The sequence below is a fragment of the Accipiter gentilis genome, chromosome Z, assembly GCF_929443795.1.
Source record: "Accipiter gentilis chromosome Z, bAccGen1.1, whole genome shotgun sequence".
In the NCBI taxonomy this organism is placed as follows: domain Eukaryota; kingdom Metazoa; phylum Chordata; class Aves; order Accipitriformes; family Accipitridae; genus Astur; species Astur gentilis.
This window is the reverse complement of record NC_064919.1, coordinates 15,095,631-15,113,894: the sequence shown is the minus strand read 5'-3', so window position 1 is coordinate 15,113,894 and position 18,264 is coordinate 15,095,631. Positions and strand designations below refer to the sequence as shown.

Here is an 18,264-nt window from a genome sequence, read left to right as displayed (position 1 = left end):
TAAGCTTTTTAATACCTTTCTCTTCAAAGATAAGATAATCCAACGGCTAGTGCCTCATCATAAGGTCTGCCTTATGCCTTGTAATTTTGTTTTACACTTGCAGCAGAAAAATAGAACTCTACTGAAAGACTTTACAACCACTTCACTTTGGAAAAGTATCCCTCTGATTCTGAAACAGCACATACCAGCATGAAGAAGCATTAACATTAACTACTGTCTTCATGCAGAAAGAACTGTAAAAGAATCTCAGTGATCTGCCTGTCTGGAATTGCTCACAGGAATGCTGCACATTGTCTTTTAAGCTCACTAATACAAGGATAAATATCAACTCATTTTGAAAGAAAAGTAAGGTTTTTTTGGTCACAATGAAAAGCAGTGAAGGTAAAGATGAGGCAGGAAGACCAACAAGAGGATTAAACTCTTGCCTGCAGCAAAAATAGTTTGGCTGGAGATATGATGATATCCCTGAATACAGGAACAAGGCTGGTGCAGTGTCATCCCATCAAGATCTGGGAATAGTGACAGTCATTCCTATGCTCATCTTCATGCAAAGGACAAACATAACATAGAATAACAGACCCTTTGATTGAAGAATTTGAACCGAAAGGCTTATTCTCATGCAGTGTGCTGTGTTATTTGGAGTTACAGACACTGCCAAACCTGGTATCCTAATGCCTCAGTGGCATTTTCCTGGAGGACGACCAGGTTAGGGGACTTTTAAACAAAGTGGACATACCCAAGTCCCTGGGGCTTGTTGGGATGCACCCACATGTGCAGACGGAGCTGGCTGATGGCATTGCAAGGCTATTCTCAATTATCTTTTGTTCATGGTGATAGGGAGAGGTTTCTTAAGACTGAAAGAAAGCAAGTATCTCTCCTATCTTTAGGAAGAACAAGAAGATCAAGCCAGGGAACTACAGGCCGGTCAGCTTCACCTCGATCCCTGAGAAACTGATGGAGCAACTTACACTGGAAACCATTTCCAGACACACGAAGGATGGGGAGTGATCATGAGCAGAGAGCATGGATTTATGAAGGGGAAATTATGCTTAACCAACCTGATAGCCTTCCACAATGAGGTAGCTAACTTGGTGAGCAAGGAGAAAGGCGTGGATGTTGTTTACCTCAACATTAGCAAGGCATTTGACATGGTTTCCCATAAAATCCTCATAGATAAGATGACAAAGTATGGGTCAGTTAAGCGGACAGAAAACTGGCTTGAGGGTCACTGTGTGATCAGTGGGCCAAAGTCCACCTGGAGGCCTGTCAGTAGCAGTGTACCCCAGGAGTGGCTACTTGTGCCAATAATGTTTAACCTTTTCACTAAAGACCTGGATGATGGGTCAGAGCGCACCGTCAACAAGTTTGCAATGATACAAAGCTGGGAGGGGAGTGGCTGATAACACCAGACCGGTGTGCTGCTGTTCAGAAGAATCTCAGGCTGAAGAATTGGGCAGACACAAATCCCATGAAGTTCCACAAAGACAAATGCAGGGTCCTGCCCCTGGGGAGAACAACCCAGGCATCCATACACCCTGAGGGCCAAGTGGTGGGAAAGCAGCTTTGCTGAGAAGGACCTTGGGGTCCTTCCTGGTGGACACCAAGCTGACCAAGAGCCAAGAGCAAACAATGCAGAGCAAAAAAGGCAGGCTGAGGGAGGTGATCCTTACCTCCACTCAGCCCTGGTGAGACAGGTGAACAGAAAAGGTTTTAAATTTCTCCACCCCGTAGATGCTGCCACTTAATGTCCTTTCAGTTTTAAGTCATAGCAGAAAATGGATAAAAGATTGCCTGGGTAGAAAGACCTGTGTTAATGAATTAGTGTCTTGATATGCACAGGAGCTTTGGTGAAAAAATGCTGTGTGGCTGGTACTTAAACTTGTTTTTTAAAAAAAAAATAAATAAGAAGATGTAAAGAGTTAAAGAAAAGGTTATCTTCACTGACACTTAGGAGCTAGGTATGGATACAATTTACTTAGCTCACTACTGGGAATGAGTTATTAATCTCCTGGAGGGAGATTAAACGCCTGCTGCATAGCTCAACATTTAGAATCCATAGTTCTTTTCAGCTACAGGTACTATGACCATGACAGGACCATAAGGATGAACTTATGGAACGATTGACAAGATTCTCAGACAGAAACAGGTAATCTGGAGATCCTTCAACAGAATAAGGAAAAGAACAGCATGCTGGAGAGAGGGCTTTTATGATAGGCATCTCCTGGGGAACACAACAAAAACCTGTAAACTTTACCATGCTGTCTTACAGAGTCACTGCCAAGGAATAAAACCATACCCTGCTCTGAGTGAAAGAGAATTTAAAGCAGTCTGTTTATTCAGTCTGCAGCTTTTTTCCACTGTTCATTAAAATCTGTTATTGTAGCACAAGTGAACTCAGGAGGCATTTCTCTGGCTGATGATTTGATTGGTGAGAATATTAGACTTCAACTTTATCTCCACAAATAATGGGCTCTCTCTGGAATAGCTGAAACTTTGACAGGAAGGAAGAGACATTAGTGGGAATTTCCCCTAGATAACAGTCCTTGGTTTATAGAAATCCTGTTCCATTATCTGTAAATATTATATGGACATAAATATACAGAGCAACAGCATTTACTGTGCTGAATTGGAAACACAGTGCTCTCTGCAAGAATCTTCAGTATTTTTCTTTTACATACCTCTTTATACTCCAAATGACAATCATAGACTTGGAGAAATTTAGTGACAAAAAATAAGAACATCTATTTTAACAGACTCAGCACATTTTCTAATTCTTTGTCTACTGCAGTTCTATGAAGTGGAGCATATAGTCTACTCTTTCAGAAAACTTTTCTAGGAGAGCAGAACAACTATAAATGCACGCCCAACCATTTTTTATTATTTTTTTGTAAAAGGCTAGATTACTGTCTGGCTAAGTTTCCTACCTATATTCAACTGTGCTTTTTTCTCTTTGGTCAGGACTAGCTTGCAACATACCAGGTGGAGGAAATTATCAATAGGTTGTTTATAATTACATTACCTGTAGAATGTGAGGGGAAAATATACACGGAACTTTTGTTTTATGTAAACGTTTTCTGAAATTTTTGTATCATAAAGCACATTGTTATTTCTGTACCAGTCCTGTTTTTGTTCTCTGTTGAATCTCTTTCTATATATTTTTGTTGAAGTAGAGGTTGCATATGACACTGCAGCTTGAAATCTGAGGAAAAAAATACATTGCAGAAAATACAAAAAAATTTCCCTGTTATTTCCTTTATTGGTGAATACTACACAAGTAAAATGCTCTGCACAAAGTCAGTATTAGCTATGTTTCACCAATTTTTTATCACAGTTCTTTCCTTGTAATTACATTAAAAATATAGAAAATAAGGAAGTTTATCAGTTCTCCACTGGGAAATGAAAATTTGCTGACAGATCCAAAGTACACTTGCTTTTATTATAAGACTTTATACTATGATGCAATTCGGATTTAAAAGGATACTTGTTATAAATTGCTATTTAAATAGGAATGGTATGCTGATACTACCATCTCTCTTATTATGCACTTCATTTAAGATAATGCCTGTCAGACAGTCCTTATTCAGGCAAAACTCCTGTTCTGTTTGGCAGGGATAGGACTACAAGTCAATTAAGAGATTCATTGTGTAAAGCAGACTGAAGTTTCACATTTGAGATGCAATGGGCCTCAGTAAAATGTTCTGATGATTTTACACTCATTGTGCAGTATTTCCTTTTTATTTCTACAAGTTTCTAAAATTCAGAAATTTATTTCTAAAATTTTTAAATGTTGCAAAAGGAGGCATACTATTAAAACCCATGACTTCTGAAGACCTGGAGAAATACTTTTAAGAATATCTCTTGCTGAAGTGGTGAGCGAATGAGCTCAGTAGTTCAGCTTTCCATGCTGCCTGTGCACATCTCTCATTGTTGGTCCATTGGGGCAGGAAGGAAGTGCCTGCGTTCAGTTCTTGGTGTTCTGTAAAGCTTCTATGAGAGCTTTGTTGTATTCTGTGACCAGCTTTCTCACGTTCTTCATTATTGGCTGGTAGTCACTCTCCTGACTTTTTGTTGCTATGACTGATTAAAAGAATTAAGGAAACAAACTGCCAGTATAAATATTAGCATAATTAGAGATCATAAGGGAACCATAATACAGTAAGTTTCCTTCTGTGAAAACTGTCAAGGCTTGCAAATAATGGAAAAAACTCAAATTGGTTCTAAGAGATTTACACCAATTTACTAGCTACCATCTCATGCCAAGCATGGTCAAAAAAAAGAGATTACATACCTGAGTCAGTTTTGTTTTCATATATACAGGCAATAGGTCCCTTGTGGAAGATGCTGCCCATTGTTACATCGCAAACAAAACCAATTCAAAGCACTCAGCTATTTACAGCCATACAGTTTGGCACTTTGGAACCCTGGCTACAAAAGTCCCAGCCCAAGACAGCAGGGCCTTTCTTTCCACTAGCCCAAGTAGACATAAAACTCTGAATAAGGGCCTGCACTTGGATAGGTAATACGTTGTAGCAAGTTAGGAGATGCTTTCAATATCCTGATCAACTTTTTCTCTTGGTTTGTTTTAGAGTTTTTCCTGTTAGAAAAAATAGAATCTAAGATTCTTGCCTTAATAAAATATTCCTGTAGAGCCTTCTTCATAGAGGAGGTGGCTCCAATTATATTACACTGACCAAGACTTTTTTTCAGATTTTTCCAAGAATTAGAGCACTTATCAGATACAAGAAACGGGATATTTGATATACGAAAAAGATAACGCTATATGCAGTTCCCTTTTTCTCCACCCCTCCTCCCCGCCCCCGATGGCTAGGCTATTACAGATTTGCCTGAAATACATTCTTGTCCCATCTTCTGAGACATGTAGCGATGTCCACTGTCCAACACACAGCACTGGATGATACAGTCTAGTTTTGCTGTTACTTTTACCAATTACATTAGTACTATAACTATATAATGGTGATTCTATGCATCTTTGATATTTCAGATGTTTTGTTTCCTAAATAATTTTAAAGAAGAGAATTTATTGCAGTGAAATCAATGTCCCTAGAATATAAAATAAAAGTGCAACTGTGCCCTACTCAGATCTCTACAGTAACTATGGAGAACAGTACAAGATAAGAAGAATCATCAATTCTAATTAAAAAAAACTTCAGTACTTTTGCTAATTTCAAAAACTATCTTATGAAAGTCACTTGAAGCAAAAAAGATTTTGCTGATGTTTTGGAAGGTCTTATATGATTAGTGGAATGTAACTCTTTAATTAGCATCACATATTGAGACAGCTACAATGCAGTTCCCCCATCCCCGCCCATTTTGCGGCTAAAGCATCTCATTGTCATATCTTACCATATTTATCTATTTTTTTTCCCTCTAATATGCAGTTCCTCTTTTATTTGATAAGACAGACATTCAATGCATACAATTTGTTGTTTACTTTTTCATCATTGATATTTATGGTGTTTTAAAACTGCAAAATACCATGCAAAGTCACCACGCTGTACAGATTTTCAAACAATGCTACACTTGCTGGATAATTTCAGATAAGACTGGAAAGATGTGAAGATGATCTTCCTATGAAACCTAATGGCAAAACTACCCAACAGGAAAAACTCCAGACTGCAAGACATATCTCATGCTTTAGGACCCTGTAAAATTGTTTCAGACAACACATGCAAGTTTTGCTATATATAATATCTATCAGCTAACCAGACATTTGCAAAGCATTGCCTTTCCCCTCCTCCCCTGTCTCCTGCTTCCCATTCTGTCCTGTCTTATTCTGCTGGAGGAAACAGACTTCTTCCTCAATTAATACAGTGCATGAATTTTACTGTATTTCTTAAAGAAAAGGATACATTCCTTCATCATAAAGTTATTTTGCTCATGGTGCTGCCACTTCCTCTCCAAATTTGTAAGCTGAAAACACAAAAAGAGCCAAAAGTGAAAACAATAATTATTACACACATACTTAATACAAAGAATCTCCCCAAACTGTTGTATCAGTATCTTGTACTTTATCACCTGGTAAGATCAAAGTTACTTCACAAAAACCCACAGAAATGAGAAACAATGGCAAAATGATTTTCGAAAGCTGCCAATGGTTAACCTATATATAATTAAGTGCTTCATACACCTGTTTATATAAAAGCACTGCATGCAGCTGCAATGATAGATGGAACAAATCAGATGAGAATTTGAGACTTGTCATATAGGGAAAGGTGTAAGCAAGTCAGAAGTAAAAAGGTGAACACTGCAGGGATATACTAATTCTCATTATACTTCATATCATTTTAAATGATCTCTTCTCAAAATCAGTAAGATCTAAAATCACCAAAGATACAATATTTCCTGACGCTGTCTTGGACTTTGAGCTATACAGAAGAAACTTCCTTACTTCCATAGTTAAGTTTCCTGTCTGATGCCAGAAGCTGTGATAAGAACAGAGCTGCAGCAAGAAGATTGTAGGAGTGTGGGTTAAGTGCTGGCACTTCTTCAATACTTTCAGCATCAACAGGAAACTAATGTGGACATTATATTGATGGCTGCTTCCTTACAATAGAATTTTATATTTGTTTTTCTGATGCTACTGTTCAAGGTTCTGCATTTCAAGATATGCAGATGTTATTTTTAAATGCAAAACCTGAAAATCATTCTGAGACTAAACTTTCAGTGAAAACGAAGGTAATAAATTTGGAAAATATCGCACCATTTTACTTAAAAGCTTATTCTTAAGCTAGGAGATATGAAAATAGTTGCCATATTACTCAAAATAAATCTTACAGTGAAGAATCAGTTACCCAGTGTACTGGTTCACAGCAAACATGGTAGTCATTTATTTCCAAGATACGATATTTTGACCAATTATAATTTTTATTGCCCCTTTGTAAATGTTGCTACATGCAATACAGCTGGTAAAGGAGCCTAGGTTTAAAACACTGTCTGATATATATCTAAGGAACTATTCGGTGTATTTTTATAGCAACTCCTTGAACTCATACTCCTGTGAACGCCACAACTCATACAGTTGACTGCTTGCAAAATCGCCAAACCTTCAAGATGTGTAAATGTTATTTGTACTTCAAAATGCTTTGATGTGTGTCAACTAATCAGTTTTTTTAAGATATACCTTTATTTACCCTCATGACATTTACACTCGTGACATAAAAAGCAAAGAAACAAATGCTTCTCACACACATTGAAGTAGAACTGCCACAGCTTAATGAACTGAAGAAATGCTGTACAACTACTATTTTATATAAACTTTTTAACATCATTATACAAGTATCTTAACACTGGCTGGGTATCAATTTCTGATTTACATAATCTCTAGGAATAAGAATCTGATCTTGGCATAAAAAATATACAATATCTGAAGTCTTGCAGACTCTGGCATGGAGCTTTGGGGATTTATATCATCACCCTAGAGTTAGTCCATAATAATCATATGCTATGAATGTATACGTATACCTTCTCATTTAGAGCTACACCCTCTCATCTGCTCCATACAGTTCACTCCAGAAGAAAGTTAACTCAAACTTGTACAAATATCACCTTCAGCTTTTAATTGAATTAGAAAAAAGTAACAGTTCTAAAGGACAAAGATCTCCACAACCTGGAACAATAAAAATCGGTGAAATAAAAAAAAAAAAAAAATTTCCATTTTTTGTCTTATTTTGAGGTTATCCTCTTTCCTTCTGTACATTCAAACCTATATGCCAGTTCTGTTGCCAAAATGACATCAATTTATGGGTGTTTATAATGGAAGAATCAAAGCTGTTCAAGAGCTTATAAACATCTTTCCTGATTCACTTTTGAAATGTAAATGTAAATATATTCATATACCAAAGTTCCTTGGGTTTAAAGAAGTCTGAACAAACCCTAAAACTTCAGTGGTCTGCAAGGAGCAGAAGGATTGGAAAAAGGAGATGAAATTAATAGTACAGGTTGCAAGAAAAAAAAATTACCACCATAACTTTAAAAGCAAAAGTCATCTTATCTAATTAGTAGTGACTTTTTCTTCCTGTTGTTTCTTTCTAAGTCAGTCCTCAAAACTCCTCAAGCAAAGGAAGGGCAAAAGGGGGAGAGTTCTGAGCAAGATTAATACAAACACTTAAACAAAGTATTCATACAATTTTTAAGCTCAGAAAGACCTCTGCCTAGTAACTCTGAAATACAAAGCTTACAAGAAATTTATTGGCACAATATTAACTTTGTTTGAAAACAGAAAATATGGCTATACAATTACAACACATAATTTTGAAAACTCCCTGAGAACGAAAAAACTGATTCCATTCATACAATGTTTCATGTGTATGAGAAAACCGAAACTGTGATAGAAACAACTGAAGAGATAATATATAGCTTGAGCTATACCTGAGAATGTGTCTCATTCTCTTGCAGCTCTCTCTTTAGTGTCTCATACTCTGTGTTCAAGTATTCCATTATTTTCTTGAAAGCATGGCTACGTTTTGTTAATTTTTCTTTGTCATCCTGGAGTCTCTAGGTGGAAAAAACCCAACACAAACCGTTTAATGGATGAGTTCATTTGCTGTGGGCTACAGACAAATTATTTTAATTCAGCTTTCAAGATGCTACTTTTTCTTCCTTTCAGAACAATATCATATACATAGAGAACTCATAAGGCTTTTCTCTAGCAATGCATGCTCTATCCCAAAGATAATAATCAACGCTTACAACCAAGTTGTAAGCTTAGACCATATTATATCAGCACAAGTGGGGATGCTGATGTTAAGAATTTGTAGGAAATTTATCACATGTGAAATGGGAAATGCTCTAGATGGAGTTTGTCTTAGAGCAAATACATGCAGGATAGTTTTTTCTTTTTTGTTTGGGTTCTGTGGTTAGTTTCCTAAGTGCAAACTTATGGGTAGTCATAAGTTACAGCAGAAAGGTTCAGATGAATCACTAAAATAAATGGGAAATTTTGTGGAAGGAAGATATCAAAAGGCATCCAGCTGACAGCCTGCTGTACCCAGTTATTTAGTCACATGTATAAGCAGAGAAGCATTTGGATTCATTTGCACTGGTGTGCAAGCCCAGTTTTCAGCTATCAGTCAGGATCCCCAGTCTTGGACCAGGATTCCCCTCCACTAGGTGCTCAAAACCACACAAATTCTGTATAATCCAAGGTTTCATTCCTTTCATTACCTTTTTCTTCTCTTCTCCTGATGCTTTCAGAGCTGGCAAATTATTGTAGACCTCCAGCTCCGTTTTTGTTTGTTCAATTTTGTCTTTAAGAGAAGCCAGTTCATCAACCATCTTGCCCTCCAAGAGTTCCATCTTCTGTAAGTCCATCTGCAGTTTTTGACTCTCTAGATCACCAGAAACACAATCTCTAATTGACAGTACTTTTTATTTCATAATACATTGCCCAGTATATCAACGTTTATGCTATACTTAAGCAATACAAACAGCTTCTGCGTATCTTTCTGATTCTGATATTCATGGGAATGTTAATGTGAATGAAAGAAAAAAATTGATTTTCACAATCACCCTGTAAGTCAGACTCCTATATTACTATTACTGTATTATACTCCGAAAGTGAAGAGTAATGAAAACATGGTGATTTTCTACCTCACAGTGTGGTATTTCTATAGTTAAAGTTGTTTATAGCATCAGTCAATTTCAGGTCTTAAAGCAGTGGTGATACCTTACAAAGAGCTGACTGCAATAATGCAGACAATTTTAAAAAATTATTTTTGTTAATTTTTTTAGCATTATGTTATTTTTATTTATGCTGCTTGTATATGATAAGACTTAGTTTTATGAGAGTAAATAGCCAAATTTGCTTTAAACATTCACTCTGTACAGGAAAACACTTCTGTTATCTCCACAGAATAAGAACTGTCATAGCTGACAAAATGAGCATGTGGTACAATATACAGCATTTCCTTGTAAAAATCCATTAAAAAGAAACAACAAAGATACAGGTAATTAAAGGAGTTAGAAGTATGGATGGATTCTTATATGAAGAGAGATGTAAAGACTGAAACTGTTCAAAAGATACACAAAATAAAAAATATACTTTGATCCAGTTTTGGGAATAAGTCATCCACCCTGAGTGTGGAAGCACTAGATGTAGCTAGCCTTGTTTTGGGTAGTTTTCTGACCTGCAGCCTTGTTATTGTATTTTCTTCATGTTCCTGAACATTTTAACACATGGCTAGATAATCTTATGTTTCAGAGCTTTGTCTAACTCAGAAGAATGATACAAATAATGCAGGTTTTTTTTCTACATTCTAAAATATCAGGCAAAGTGGGCTACTGGGCAGGATGAGACAGCACAAAGAAACTTCTCTCAGCATAGACCGTATATTTTGCTCACACACTCAGATTTGTGCTGAACACCTGGAAAACAGGTAGGAAATTTTCCCTCAATCTTAACCAAGGCAGTATAGATCTTTATGGCAGAAGGGAGTGGATGTGCACATGTGACAGAAGGAGAGTTCACCTTTCCAAAAACTGTGGGTATGGTTTCCTTAGTGGAATTATTTGGGGAAATCTCACCTGATCAAAACCCTGTCATAGCAAGACTTTGGTACTCATCTCTCCTCTTGTATATTTATGCCATATACTTATTTTTTAGAGTGAAATACTGGGTTTAATCAACGTTTCTGTCTTATTACAGAGTCCTTTGGTGATTTCTTTAGGAACCTCAAAATAAAAAAAAGACAAGATAAGATTTTTGTGTACAATATGCAGTTATCCTGAGGAACACACTGCTGTAAGTTAAGATTGAAAGGATCCTGTATGTGCAAAGAGCATTTATATAAATACAAAAGAATTTCCATATTGGCAAAAAGAAGGGTTTAAAAATAAAAGGTTTGGAACTGCATTGGATGTCTGTGATTCAATGTTATGCTGCCTTCTACCCTAAATGGCTTAAGAAGACACTTTCACTGTGCCCAGGATATTTCATAACTGCTCATAGTTTCACTTTGAAGTTCCTGGTGTTGGTCAATGTCAGATCCTAAAACACCACTGAATAGACCACAGCTGTACCTCTTGTGTTCCTACAGCACTGTGGCTTAAAGACAGACAAATGCTTAAGGACCTCAATAAATCAGGGCTTTAACACTAAAACCAGTAAAAAATTGAATTATAAAATAAAAATAATTCAAATTGGAGAGAAATAGCAGCAAACAACCTTAGATTTTCTTAAAGATTTGTTTAGGCCTAATCATGGCATCTTCACTTTTTATCTTGTTGTTCTAATATTTGTATTTTGTTATTTTAAAATGATACATAGTTGACTAATTGGGATTTATTTTACATGTAAAGAGTAATAACAACATAAATGCCATAAAGCCAGAAACGATTCTTAGGCTGTTCTATCTATATACTGATAAAAACTATGGTGAGAAAGCAATGGGCTAATCCTATCAATTAATACTTTCTGGAGAAAAGGGAAGAAACTGGAATGGGTGAATTTTATCCTTATCCAGCAACAGCCTCAATGAAAAAAACTCAAAACTGAAAAACCTCAAAACTTCTCTAGGTGAAGAGACAGGAAGAGGATGCAGCCCAGTTCCTTCTGATACGCCATGAAGTTGCAGCGTCTAGCAGGCAGTGTGTACACAGGAGCAAACTCTCAGACCAAACTACAGTGACCCAGGGAAATGTTTTTGGGAAACTATGCCATCAGCACTTTTGTTTACTCTTCATGGTTTCCTTTCCTTTTTTTCCTCTCCCCCCCCCCCCCCCTTTTTTTTTTAAAGGGTTTTGCTGGTGGACTTTTTATATCTTTGTTATAATCACAACAAAAAAATCCTGAAGATAAGAACTTCAACTGTGCAAACTGACCATTCACTGTATTTTTGAAAGAATCTTAAGTTTTTTATTACAGTATCTGTGACTCCTTGCTTTCAGAAGTTTACTTATGAATTATTTAAATGATCTGCTGTAAATTGTGTACTGTAACTTCCTTCTCTCCCATTGCAAAGAATGTAATACAACACTCAATAATGTCTCTGTAGTGCTATGTGCATCCAGAACATCCTTATATTGTAGAGTAGTAAGAATTGATGCTTACACGAAAGAACAAAAAGTTGTATTTGAACTTGTAATGTATGGCACAGCTTTTTAAACTTTGCTAGAACTGCAAAATGAGTATTTGCAGACAAGCAAAGACTAAATGTTCAAACACACAACAGAACAATCAATTTCTGTAATATTTTGTGCATAACAACTTCTTATTTGCACATAACTACTTTGAAGTTACAACACAAGCTCCTATTTTGAAAATTACTACCAAGTACAGCACGTAATAGCTTTCTAACAAAATGATTTATAGTTCTTAATTCCTGCTCCTTCCTTTCAGCCAAACAAACAGGGAAAGACTTGCTGAACCAATAATGATATTGGCAAAGGCTTAGAATTACGAGAACAATTCTACTATAAACAGTGCGAATAAAGAACTAAACAGATACTTGTTATGGAAATGAAAGAAAAATACTGTCTGCTTTTTGAAATTACAAGCAAGATCCTGCAGATTCTTACACTTAATTTTAAGTATTTGAGTATTTCCAAAATTAAGTCAAAATGAATATTCACTTTGCAGAATCAAAGCCTGAGAATTTGAGAGCTATTCACTGTTGTTGCCCATTATTGTCCCATGGTACGTACCCCTTTAAGAAAAGCACAAACCATAAGTAAGTGATACTAAGAACTACATTTACAAATAATACATAATATTTAGATAACTGTGGAAGTCTCTAATTCAATTTATTAAACACTATTTTAAGATTGCGAAAAACATTTATTTTGAGGTGAATATTAGTAAAGTCAAACTTCTACCTCAAACAACTTTGTATGCCTGTATTAAAATACATCTGTTTAACGTGTATCTGTGCAAGGAAGCAGATCATTTACTGATAGTAAGTGAAATACTCCTGAGGAATATAAATAACTTGTTACCCACAAGAGTTTCCATTATTCAACTTGCCACTGTGTTTCTATATTTGGAGATCACTGATCTTATACTTGTTATTAGTGTAACAACCCAGGTAATTTTAATTTTTATAAGGAATGAATTTGAAAAATTCATTGCTGATCTCACCTGTAATCAGATTCTTAGCAGTGCTCTGTGATTTCTGCATTTCATTTGATTTGAAAGTGAGGTCTTCCTGCATAATCTTCAGCTCTTGATTGGTAACAGATGAAATTTGTTTCATATGATTCACATTCTGTGTGTGACAGAATATATATAACAATAATGAGAACACGCTGTATCTTTGAAACAAAAAATGGTTAACTGGACAAGTAAAAAACTCTCCTGTCCTAGTACATTGTCTATTATTTGGCTTTTCTACTACAAAGACTGTAAATACTGGAAGTAGTCTGAAGTGTTTTAAATGTGAATGATTTTCATTCTGCCAACTTTTGATAAAAGATGTACTGACAGGCCAGTGAAGATGAAACAAAAATGCAACAAGTATAAACTGTGTTGCCATATCGATCTTTTCTAAAGTATGTGTCATTGCCTAAAAAATACCCTATGGTAGGTATACCATACTGAAAAAATTTGAAGACAATTAAAGTGATGATATAATCAAAGTATTATTCAGCTGAAAGATTTCTACAAGATAAAAAAATCCATAGGAACCAAATCTGTTAAAAGAAAAAATGTTTTTAAAGTGCCAAAAAAATGGTGGACTGCAAATGGGAACAATTTCTAAAGTGTTTACTTTAAATATTACACAGCAGGGTATTACAGACATAATTTTAGTAGATCAGAGAGACAACTGGAATATTGTCAGTTACTTAACAGTAGTGACAGAATACCTATGAACTGAGATTTGCAGACTTTAGGTAAACAAAATATTGCAGTAGTTTTATCTGCAGTATTCTGCAATGTTTATCATGAATGGAATAATGTTCATTATAGCAGTGATCATGAGTTACAGCAATTACGCAAACATTTCTTTTATTCTGGTCACAAGTATTATCTAATATTCAAAACTCTTTCCCAGAAATAAAGAGAAATCAAACAAATTTGCTTATTTTTTTTAAACTACAGCTGTACATGGCTTAATGTTTAACCCTCTTAAGAGATTGTTATGCAGATACTGACTGGATAATATATAAAAGCCAGCATCCTTCTTTATCCATTCATTCTCCTGTTCAGTGCTTCTAAATTCCTAGCTTGCCACAGGAGGAGGTAAATGCACTTACCCTGCTTGAGTGCTCCAGGAGTGCAACAATGTTGGCTTCTATTTGGGCCTTTCGTTCCAATTCTTGATTCTTCACCTCTTCAAAAGTCTCAAGAAAACCTAGAGATCAAAAAACATAATAAAGATGACTTCTATTTGCATGGGTACAGCACAAGCTCTTGTAATTTCCAGTCAAAACTTTGTATTAAATTGGTAAGCTGTACAATTTCAGATGGGTTCTTTATGATTAATAGTTTATTTAAGAGACAGGTGGTAGAGTCCTTGAAACTTGTCAATTTAAGGGTTGGAATGAAAAAAAGGACAATTCTTCCAGACATGTATTTGACTGATTAATGACATGAGGTCACCACCTTCTGGATACTGTTTAGATGAGGGTTGCCACCCAATCGGAAAGGAGTTTCATCACCATCATTTCTGACACCTTTCTGAATTCTTGTCCCAGCACCTGATGGTCTTCATTTTTCTGAAAGCTATCAAAATGGGCTACTAAATAAAGGAAACATGTGACTTTGCTATCTCTAGTGGCCTGGGCTAAATGCCAAACACTGCTAAGGACCTGAGACCACTATTCATCTGGTATCATCTCTTTCTTTCTGTATGATGTCCCTTTGCTACACCTCCAATTTATGTTCATTCCAATAAGTATTCAATTAAATCTGACAAGACATTTGTAATGGTGGTAGTAGTAGTAATAGGCTTACTACATTGTATTTCTGGTGACAGACATACTGAAAAAAAGGTGCTGGACGCATCACATGAAAGCCAGAAGTCCACCAAGAGCCACCCAGGGCTACAAGTTATGATTATTCCTCTCCTGCTGGGTCTCCTCCTGAAACATGGCTTACATACACAGGAGCACTCAGGAAACTGAGTTTGCAAACTTTCTAGCTGGATGAAAAAGCAGAGAAGTGCTTGTTTGAGCAAGAAGGATTATGTAATAGTAAATTCAAGATGGATTATTTGGGAAGCGAGAAAGAAGACGGGAGGAACTACTTAATGGAAATACTGACAAATCCTGAAGGGATGAAGAATGATTAGAGAATTGTGGATTCCAGAGCATTTTTTTTTTTTAATACCTAATTTTAAAATTATTTACTAATAAAATATTTATGGATAACAAAACTATTGCAATATCTGACATGATCTGCAATGCTGTCCATGAGAGTTAACAGAGATGCTTTACAGAGTACAGCTTCTAAAACTTTTAGAGTGGAAAATGTGCATTATTGGAGCCAGGGGACAATACTAAGATACTACAAAGACTACCTCTGAGACAGAGATATCAGGATGAAAGACGCTTGGAATTCTTAGAGGTCAGTGAATGGCATTAGACAACACATTTGTAATGTGCACAGCTAATTGCTAAAAATAATGACCAGTTCTGATGCAGATTCAGTTGGCTCAAAAAGTTGAAATAAAGTTTCCATCCACCCGATGCTGACTAGTAACTGTAGAGTACAGTATTTGGCAAGAATGTAAGACGGTTTACCTTTTGCCAACACTGCTGTGAACTAGTAACCAGAAACATAGTTAAAACCAAGCTTAAACAACCTGCACTCGAAAAAGCTAGTCAAGTCCTAAGTGCTGAATAAGACCATTACCAGGCCTGTTTTTCTCCAGTACCCAGGCTGCAGATTAAGCTATCCTTAGAAAGCGAAGTTTTATTTTCTCTCTGTGATGTTCTTTTCCTTCAGAATAAACTTGTCTTGTTTTATTTTAAAATATCACAATTATATTTTAATAGGAGGAGCAACAACAACAACTCCAGAAAGAGCTCTTTCCTCAAAGGGCACTCACTGGGTATTTCATACCATCTGTTGCTGTGAAATACAGACAGGAATTTTCTCCACTAAGAAAATATCTGAGCACAACAAAACTAACAGAAAGGCAGTAAGGAAAGTAATAGTATTGAAATTCTCACATAATGTTTTGTGTTTGAAACATCTGCGCTGTTGTTTTCTCTTGTGTTTAAAAAACTAGGTGGGTAATTTTTACAAAAAGAATCACTCAGATAACCTAACACAAAACTTTCAATCACATTAACTGTTTAGTGCTGTAGTGGTAAGCAAAAGCTTCATTAAAATCTGTCTCTTGTGAGCATCTGAGCCACTTCTTTTCAACATAACAGATGATGCCATGGACTTTGATGCATGTTAGCCAGAGGTCTTAAACAAGTTGATTGCAGTATCTTGATAAACCTATTTATTTGCTTCCAAGAAAGCTGTAGGCAATGAGGATATTGAATCTTCCAAAGCATGTATGTAGGGAAGGCAGAGAAGTGAAATGAAAGCACCTTCATGAAAGAAAAGCATTCTCACACGTTCATAATTGTATAAAACTGAGCCCAATACAGTGGAATTAGGACCCAAGAATTGTACCTATATGATTTTACTAGTATTCTTCCCCTTTGGCATTCCGTATGTTTTTAGGTGGTTTTTTTCCAAACCTTCTTTAAATTTATTTAGAAACATTAGGCAAGATCTGTATTTACATCTCATTTCATTGTCTTTCTGCAAGCAAATCCCCTTTTCATCACATCTGTCTGATTGACCTTGTTCCATGTGAGTGCTATGTGTTTCACGGATTCATAAAAAATTGAAAGGAAGAGACTGCAAGAGGTCATCTAATTAATTCACTTGATCCAGGACAAAAACAACTGTATGTCAGCAATTCAGATGTTTGCCTATACTCTTCTTACACACAGCTCATGACAGATACTCTACAATCCTCCTGCGCAATCTATTCCAATGCTCGGTGAGTATTAAAATTAGGATTTTTTTTCTAATGTCCAGCCTGAAATCTTTCTGCAACTATTGGTGTATTACACCTTTTCTATCCTCCATGTTCCTACAGAGATATAGATAATTCACTTACTATTTGAAACAGCCTTTCTACACACTTGGCAACTGTTATAAGTTCTCTAAAATAAAAGACTTGTGCTTTAATATTTCCTTGCGGGTCATGCTTTCCACATCCCTCACCAGTGTCTCCTCAGGACTGCCAACCTCTTTCTTTATGCACAGAACTAGAGACAATACTCCAACTGAAGCCTTCCTCAATGCTCAGGGAAGAAGATTACTTCATGTGTCTGGCAAATCACACTCCTATATATATACCTACTGCTGTGGTATTTTCTCTTTGACATTAGTGTGATACTACTGAGCTATATTCACTTTGTCTTTCACTGTAACTCTGATCCATACCACAGAGCTGTGCATAATGAACTGCTCCCTGTTCTGCATTTTTGCTGTTGATTGGTCTGCCCAAGTGTACAAACTTAGAATTAATCCCTTTTGAACTTTTTGCACTTCATTTATAATCTGCTGTACATATTTTAAATTCTGACCCTGTCCTCCAACATGATTTCAGCTTTTCCAACATAGCATTTTCTGTGAACTATGTATTTACTCTCTCTCCTGTCATCCAACTGATTCATAAAAATATTGGCTAACCTGAACATCCAGCACACTGCAAAACTCTACTCAATACATCCTTTCATCTTGGCAATGAATTTGTCATAATTAATAATTTTTTAATCAAATGCACAGTATAGGTTAATAATGGACAATATTTCCCTAGCTTGCTTCTAAGAACACCATGAGACAGCAGCAGCAGATGTACTGAAGTCAAAGTACACATCATCTGCTGCTCCTCCCTTATTCTGCAATATTTTTCTGTCAAAGAAGGTAATTATTTTTTGTTCTTGACAAATCAATACTAGTGTTATTCATATTCCTGTTTCTATAATGTTTACAATTTGTTTGCTTGCTTATTTTTCCTATAAACTTTCTGGAAATTGATACTAACCTGAGTGGTCTGTACTTTCCCAGCTTGTATTCTTCAAGACATGTACCATACTTCCTCTTTTCCCATTTTTAAGACACCTGAATGTTCCCCCAAATCTCTCAGTTAATCTCAAACAGCTCTGGAACTGCATCAATATCCTCTGATGAAGCACAGAAGCAAAACCCAAAAAGTCAGAAGGATCATGAGGCCCTTCTTTCACGGTCTGTATTCATACTGAACATCAAGATCAAGCAAGCTTTTGCCCTTCTGC

The 18,264-nt window shown here is 36.1% G+C and overlaps 1 protein-coding gene across 2 annotated transcripts in view; it reads right to left on the bottom strand.

Moving 5' to 3' along the window:
- Positions 1-3,236: 3,236 nt before the first annotated feature.
- Positions 3,237-18,264, bottom strand: part of IFT74 (intraflagellar transport 74) — a 41,766-nt gene continuing 26,738 nt past the window's right edge. For both annotated transcript variants that reach the window (XM_049794894.1, XM_049794893.1), the window contains exons 15-20: positions 14,209-14,306; positions 13,094-13,220; positions 9,184-9,347; positions 8,389-8,514; positions 5,871-5,931; positions 3,237-4,077 (exon numbers count right to left, since the gene is read on the bottom strand). In XM_049794894.1, coding sequence (XP_049650851.1) covers positions 3,962-4,077; positions 5,871-5,931; positions 8,389-8,514; positions 9,184-9,347; positions 13,094-13,220; positions 14,209-14,306 — 692 coding nt within the window. In that variant the 3' untranslated portion in view covers positions 3,237-3,961. The remainder of the gene's footprint in view (positions 4,078-5,870; positions 5,932-8,388; positions 8,515-9,183; positions 9,348-13,093; positions 13,221-14,208; positions 14,307-18,264) is intronic.